General features: G+C 42.7%; 1 protein-coding gene across 1 annotated transcript in view; it reads left to right on the top strand.

Annotated features, from left to right (window-relative positions):
* Nucleotides 1-663: 663 nt before the first annotated feature.
* KCTD8 (potassium channel tetramerization domain containing 8) overlaps nucleotides 664-7,844 on the top strand; it is a 251,459-nt gene continuing 244,278 nt past the window's right edge. The window contains exon 1 of the mRNA XM_077137130.1: nucleotides 664-1,612. Coding sequence (XP_076993245.1) covers nucleotides 664-1,612 — 949 coding nt within the window. The remainder of the gene's footprint in view (nucleotides 1,613-7,844) is intronic.

Genomic DNA, 7,844 nt, shown 5'->3' with positions numbered 1-7,844 from the left:
ATTTGTTTTAGGTCTTTCCCTGATGGCTTCTTGAGCTCACAGCCAAGTAGCATCTTCGCGGGGCTCGGCTCTCGGCCCCGCCCCCTAGCGTTGGAGCCCTGCAGCCAGCGGCTGGCGTGTATCTCTTTAAATGACAGCTGTAGCTTGGGTCCCGGACCAGGGCTTGACGTCAGTGCCTCCTCCCGGGCCGCGAGGAGTAGTTAGCGCCGCCGTCCGCGCTTTGGGCTCCCGGAGTGCTCGCAAGCTGCTGGGGCGGCGAGTTTTCCTGACTCGGCCCCTTCTTCAGCCCTCCCCGCGGAGAGCTGAGCAGCAACCCAAGCTCCCCTTGCAAGTCTCTCTCACACTTCCCCGCCGTCTCCCCAAAGGAGCAGCCGCTCCTACTCGCGCCTCCACCGCCGCCACCGCTCCTGCGGAGCTGTTCTCCCGCGTGGTGCTACACCGATGGAGCCCCGGTGCCGCCAGCGCCGCCGCTGCCCGGGACCCTGACCCCGCTGCCCGGGACTCCTGCCGGAGGAACCCGCCGCCCGCCCCAAGGGCGCAGGGCGCCGAGGCGCACGCGGGGGGCCGGGGACCGCGAGGGCTGCGGGGCGCGGGCTCCGAGAACGAGAAAGTGCTGCTCTCCCGGGTCACCGGGCCGCCGGCGGGGGGCGGGGTGGGGGGAACATGGCTCTGAAGGACACGGGCAGCGGCGGCAGCACTATCCTGCCCATTAGCGAGATGGTCTCCTCGTCCAGCTCGCCCGGCGCGTCGGCAGCCGCCGCCCCGCGGCCCGGAGCGACCTCGCCCTTCCCTGAGGTGGTGGAGCTGAACGTGGGTGGCCAGGTCTATGTGACCAAGCACTCGACGTTGCTCAGCGTCCCAGACAGCACTCTGGCCAGCATGTTCTCGCCTTCCAGTCCCCGGAGCGGCGCCCGGCGCCGAGGCGAACTGCCCAGGGACAGCCGGGCGCGCTTCTTCATCGACCGGGACGGATTCCTCTTCAGGTACGTGCTGGATTATCTGCGGGACAAACAGCTCGCGCTGCCGGAGCACTTCCCAGAGAAGGAGCGGCTCCTGCGCGAGGCTGAGTACTTCCAGCTCACCGACCTGGTCAAGCTGCTTTCCCCCAAGGTCACCAAGCAGAACTCGCTCAACGACGAGGGCTGCCAGAGCGACCTGGAGGACAACGTCTCGCAGGGCAGCAGCGATGCGCTGTTACAGCGCGGGGCGGCGGCTGCCGCGCCCTCGGGGCCCGGGGCGCACGGTGGCGGCGCGCTGGACAAGCGCTCGGGCTTCCTCACTCTCGGCTACCGCGGCTCCTACACCACCGTGCGCGACAACCAGGCGGACGCCAAGTTCCGGCGCGTGGCGCGTATCATGGTGTGCGGGCGCATCGTGCTGGCCAAGGAGGTCTTCGGTGACACGCTCAATGAGAGTCGCGACCCCGACCGGCCTCCCGAGAAGTACACGTCCCGCTTCTACCTCAAGTTCACCTACTTGGAGCAGGCGTTCGACCGCCTGTCCGAGGCCGGCTTCCACATGGTGGCGTGTAACTCCTCGGGCACTGCCGCCTTCGTCAACCAGTACCGAGACGACAAGATCTGGAGCAGCTACACTGAGTACATCTTTTTCCGTAAGTTCGTAGCATTTCTTGGGCCCCACCCGCACTCCCGACCCCCAGCCCCTTTGCCGACTTGCTGCTAGTGCTAGCGCCAGCAGGAGCCTCTGGCCTCGGGAGTGGGGAGCTGGTTAAATGTTGAGTTCCTGAGGCTCTCCTGCTGGTCTCCCTCGGGCAGCAGACACAATTTACACTTTCGCCCTTTGCCACCTTCCTCCCTCTGGACCCGTCTTTTCTCGGTCAGGAGCGCTCTGTTCCCGCGCAGTCCTGTTGCTTAACTTCATTGACATTGCTCTCTGGCCTTAGCCCAGGTCCAGGATGCTCTGGGCTCTCTTCAAAATAGGTCAGGGAGGGGACGCGGAGACAGGGTCCCCCACACAAGTCCTTCTCTCCCTTTGCAGGACTCCCGGGGGGAAACTTATGTGGGTCTTAGTGGTGTCCCTCCAGAGGACAGGTTGGCATCGAGGCATCGCCGCTCAAATTACCTCTTATAGTTACCGGTCGGACGCAGAAGGTTACAAGTAGGAGTGGTTTCAGGAGGGGACAGGAGAGAGGTGACCACTGTGCTGCCAGAGGAATGGGGTGGTGACAGCGGCTGCAGGAATGGGGTAAGGAGATTTCCGGCCAGAATTAGAATATGCAAAACCCCAGATTTCTGTAGCGCCAATTATCATCTCTAGTAGAAGTGTCCAGTATTTTGGACCAGAAAGGGTTAAAGAAATTAGAGATACAGGATGTCTGCATGCTGCCCTCAGGGTTGGAGATAGGAAAGGGCGTGGTGTGTGTGTGTAGTATTTTTGAGCACCTCGAGTGTAAGATTGGGTGATGAGCTCCTTTTCCCAGGAGTAATAGATGCTGTGATTTTATGAAATGAGGAAAGGAGGTGGAGCATTCGGGGAAAGCAGCTGGTATGATGCTTTTGCAGAGCGCTTGGGGAGGCTGCTCTGTGGAGTTCGAGAACTCTGCCAATGCCACAATCGCGACCTGCACTGAGACTGGAGGAGAGGTGGGGGCGGGGGAGCGAGGCTGAGAACAATCTTCTCTGGCGTGTAAACGGGGAGGAGGGCAATGAGCAGAGAGCGATTTAGACTAATGAAAAGCCAGCTGGATGGCAGCGGGAAAATCACTTGGCAAACGTTTTTTCCTTTGACGGCCACAAAAAGCTTAAAAGTTGCTTAAAGTGTGAGGGAGAGAATTGTAAGCCTAGGATGGAAATAGACCAGGTTTAATTGTGTTTATTTATTTTGGTAATTCATTCACTATTTACGAAGTTGGACAATTTTTTGCATTCACTTTGGAAAAGTGGAAAGGATCTCTCCTTGCATAGGTGCAAGCTTGAATGGAAGGTGGCTCAGTGTTTTATATTCCGGTAACTTTGGAGGTAGGGTGACCAAACAGAACAGTGTTAGGTTTGACGTCAGAACCATTTCAACAAAGAAGGAAAGGAAGTGTCCACCAAAGTGATAGTTAAAACTCTGTCTTAATTATACCAAGGTATTATAGAACATTAAAAAGATTGATGGACTGCAAAGCCACACAAAGGAAGAAAATATTTTATGGTTCGGTTAAAATTGGAATCTTTTCAATGTGTATTACATAATTAAAATATTTTAGCACTATTCTTCATATTTTATCCTTTACCAATGGGACGTTTATCAACAATTTGTCAAATTTTAAGTCACTTCAACATCAATAAATTGCCAAGCATTTCAGAAGATGAGGTGAAATGAACTTCAACCTTGCTTATGGGCTAGAAATTTTTGTTAGAGAAGATTGTAAGCATGGGTGTTCTGCAGTGTTAAGATTTTGCATTTTGAAAGTCTAACTGTTCTGGTTCTTTGTTTTTCCCTAGAGAGTTGTGTACTTGAAACTATTCATCATTTAATTGTGAAGAGGTAATATAGTTTGTCTCTAAATTGGGAATAAATGCCCTTAAAATATATTGAAGGGCCACAGTGGCTCAGCAGGCAGAGTTCTCACCTGCAGTGCCAGAGACCCGGGTTCGGTTCTTGGTGCCTGCCCATGTAAAAGAAAATATATGTGTGTGTGTGTATATATATATATATATATATATATATATATAGAAAGTGGATATTCAGCCATATTAACTGATACAATAGCCTGAGAGTGATTTGGAATTCAGGGTCTGTTTCACTTATGGAGCTAGAAGGAAGTGTTAAGCAAAATAAAATATTCATATTATGAATAAGCACTTGCCAGGTACTCATATAACTAATGAAGCTGTGAGGATTCATTTGTAAAAGTCCCAGAAATCCAGGAAGGCAATCCGCAGTTGAGCTTTCTTCATTGGTTATCTTAACTTTAGGGGGAAATATATAATTCTAGATGAAATATTTTTGAAGAGGTAATCCAGTCATTGACCATCCAAAGTTGCCATTTTTCATTTGGTATGTAAATTTTATCTTAAATACTACTACATATGTATTTATATAATGGTTTGCACAGCGCACAGCATATCATTTTCACAAATTGTTTTGAATAAAATTCCTTTTACATTTCATGGATGAAATACACTATAAAACTTTTGTACTTCAATCTTACTCAGTTTAGGTACAATGCGTTAACTATACAGAGTATAATTATCTTATTTGGCAAAGCCTCTATTTTAAAAGATTATCATTGTTATTCATAAAAAAATATTGGGTGGGTTTATTTGTCTACTTGGTTTCAGATGCAGAAGAGGATCTTCATATCTCTTTCCCTCCATTTGACACTTAGCTCTTTAAACAAATATTTATTTTGTGTATAGCATGTATCAGTCGTTTAAACACCTTTTAATTCAGGCTACAGGTGAATTTAATACCTTGAAGCTGTCCTTAAAATGGCAGAATCATAATTCAGTAATCCCAGGCATGGTATATATCAAATGCCTGATCTTCCTTAAATTGTTTACTAGTCTTTTGTCTGTTTCTTCACCTTTATAATGAGGGTGAACATAGTACTGCTCTTATGGGGTTTGAGAATACATGTAAAGTGCCTGGACCAATGCCTGACTCCATAATAAGAGCTCAACAAATGTTAGCTGTTAGTACTATAAATAACATATTACGGATTTTATTGCTCTTGCCAATATTACATTTTAATTTCATTTTATGGTAACTATAGATAATATAAGTACAAAGTAAATTGGAAAATTATTTTGAAATTAAATGATAGGACTTTCAGCAGTTTGAAACAGCCAATTAAATAACCAGCGTCTTTCCTGGAACTTTAATTTTTCAGGCTAAATTCAAATCACCTATGCTTCCAGTAATACTGCAGTTCAGTTTTCTGGATTGACTCTGATGAAACCCATTTCTGATTTAGAGCCAAGAAGTCTTTTAGCCTGCTATGTCAGGACCTGAAAACTTTAATATTATTTTCTGACAGATACTGAACTAGATTCATGTCTACTTAAGTGCTTGTATTCAAGTCATTGGATTCTAATGCTCAAGGTTATATGCAGGATATTAAACATTTAATACCAGCTTCATTTGGCCACGTGGACACTGCTATCAATTTTCAGTATTAGCTCATTATTTATCAAGTCTTTTTAGTACATTGCAATGCTTACCAGTACTGTTAAATTTCATGTTACTATTCTAATACTGAAGATGGAGTGTCCTTTCTTGGGGAAAACGGTGACTTATTGTATTTTCTATTTTTTTGGATGTCTGGTAATTATAGCTATGATGCTTTTAGAAGTACTTAGAAGGAAAAGTATGGCACTTTTATGTTGGCAGTATATTGCATAGACAGTAGATGGTTATATGGTTGACATGTGATGCAAAGACCACCCATGGTTGAAATTAGCATTATATATTTCCCTTGTTTCTCATAATCAGTAAGTTTGTCGAAAAAGTGGTGCTGATTTATTGTTCCTCTCTTGTAGTATTTTGAGTTTTGAACTCCACATGTTGGTTGAACAATATTTGGTGCGAAGGTAAACATCTGTTAGGTCATACTTGGTATTACTCTAAGTTTAGTATATCCTTTTTTGTTGATGTGATATATAAGAGTGTCAGATCTAGGTATTAAGGCTATTACTGCGCTGGGCTATGAAAACTAATTTGTCTTAATGGATTTTTATATTCCCCTTTTAAATTTCATTCTGATTTATGTCACTGTTTTGGGTTGAAGAAAGCTAGTTGACTTGAAAACATTCAAACAGCTATGCAGTTCTATCTTAATATACCTGTTGCATTAAGAGCTTTCTAAGAAACATGTTTCAAAAGCCAGTCTATTTAGATGCATACCTTTAAAATTGTATATCTTTTCCTGGTCCACAAGTACTTCTCATTTTACTTTGAAAATTCTGTTTTATGGAAAAGAAATTTAATCACCTTCTTTAGTTAATTATTTTCCTTGTGAAGACCTACTAGTCATTTTTATAATTATAGTGTGACAATTTTTACATCCACCTGGCTGAATAGGAAATAAACAAAAGGAACAGATAACTTTTAAAATAACAAGATTCTGATACATGCAAATAGTTTTGGTAATAAAGCAGGGAAAACATGACAATAACCTAGGAGTACAAAAAGGCTGTGTTCTTTAAGGGCACTATACTTTTATAAAGCCTGGTATTTCATTGTCTCTAAATTGATCTTTTTATAGTGCTTTGGCTCTAACCTCCCCCACCAACTTTACTACAGCTCTCAGTTGGTCAATTTTTATGCAAATAATGAAGCCCAAAGATTGAATGACATTTCAAGCTTCTTTGGCAATGTTCTTTCTGTCTTGTACTTTAGGATGTCAGAACTCACAATTTGTGTATGCATATTAAAAATCTATGTCCTCTTTGGGGGCAAAAAGAGAAATAAGTATGAAATCATCTATTATTATAATTCACTGACATTATCTAAAATATGAAAATGACTATCCATTTGCCACTTTACAATACTCCTGTTTATTATAAGTGTAATACATGCAGATTTAGGAGTTTTAAAAAATAAAAAAAAAAAACAAGATAAAATAAATCACCACAAATGACTGCTAATAAAATCTTATTCATTTCCTTCTAGTCTTTTTTCTATTCATATGTAGATGAGTACTTTCTACAAATGTATTTTTTTAGTCTGTTTTGGCTTTGTTTTGTTTTACCATTTAGTGATATTAACATTTTTATTGACATCTTAGATAATAAAAGTGTAATACTTATCTTTGCCACAAAGAGTATTATAAATATTGGTGTTGAATATTTTCCATGTAAACAGGAAAAGTTGATCTTTCCAAAATACAGAAAATTTACTATATGTCTAATTTTGAGATGTTTTATGTAAATTATTTCGTTTAGTTCTCATCAGGTTCCTGTGAACTGGCACTGTTGATATAACAATGTTCAAAAAGATATTAAGTACCTGCTGAGTATTAGGAGTGGCTTTTCAAATTTTTGAAGGTTTCAAGTATTGTGGAGGTCTATATGAAGTATTTGAAATACTTGGAAAGTAGAGTTTTGGATTAATCTTAAATCTATTTTAATTACAGATGTAGTTTTTAAAGCCTGTCTTGAATTAATTTCAGAGTGCTTGGGTTAATTATCAGTACTTAGCAGCCCTAAAACTGTAAGATATGCTGGTGACTTTTTTAAGTGAGTATATTCTTTTAGTAATAAGAGACTATAGTACCAGAGGTTTTGCAAGGAATTATCTAAAGATTAGAATAAATTTATTCACAAGATTGCAAGTCATTCCAACGGGTAGTTATTAACTACTTTTTATGTATTTAAGTTCTAAATGTAATGGTGAATCTCCAGCTCCTCTTTTGAATATGGGTGTCCTGTGTGTATCATTCAGACACTTTCATTATCAGTTTCTGTGCGGAAACATTTCATGAAACCTAATTACTGTGTATGTTTAGTTGTATTTTGCTTTTTCAAAAATAAAAATATATGAAGAATTCTGTGCTTGGTTGTATTATTTGCAAGTTATTTCCTGACTCCTCCCTTCTTTAGTGTACCCTCTGTATCATGGTGATATAAAACTGTATGGATTACTTGCTGTAGAATCCTACATTGAGCTCTGCACACCTGTATCTTTTCATAATACATTAGGTATAGTTCCCTCATTGCATTTCCTACCACATGTAACTATCTGTTTTCAAGTTTCTCTCTGCACTGTTTTCATGTTACTTTCTTCTGGGGAGCTGATGTTGAATCTCACTTTGCGTTCTCAGTCCCCAGTGCAGTGGCTGGCACGACATTAAGCACTCAATAAATATTAAGTTTTTAACAGAAGTGTGAATTAAT

Source organism: Tamandua tetradactyla, chromosome 19 (genome assembly GCF_023851605.1).
Source record: "Tamandua tetradactyla isolate mTamTet1 chromosome 19, mTamTet1.pri, whole genome shotgun sequence".
NCBI classification, from domain to species: domain Eukaryota; kingdom Metazoa; phylum Chordata; class Mammalia; order Pilosa; family Myrmecophagidae; genus Tamandua; species Tamandua tetradactyla.
Note: the sequence above shows the minus strand (reverse complement) of the source record. Positions and strands in the feature narration are given on the sequence as shown.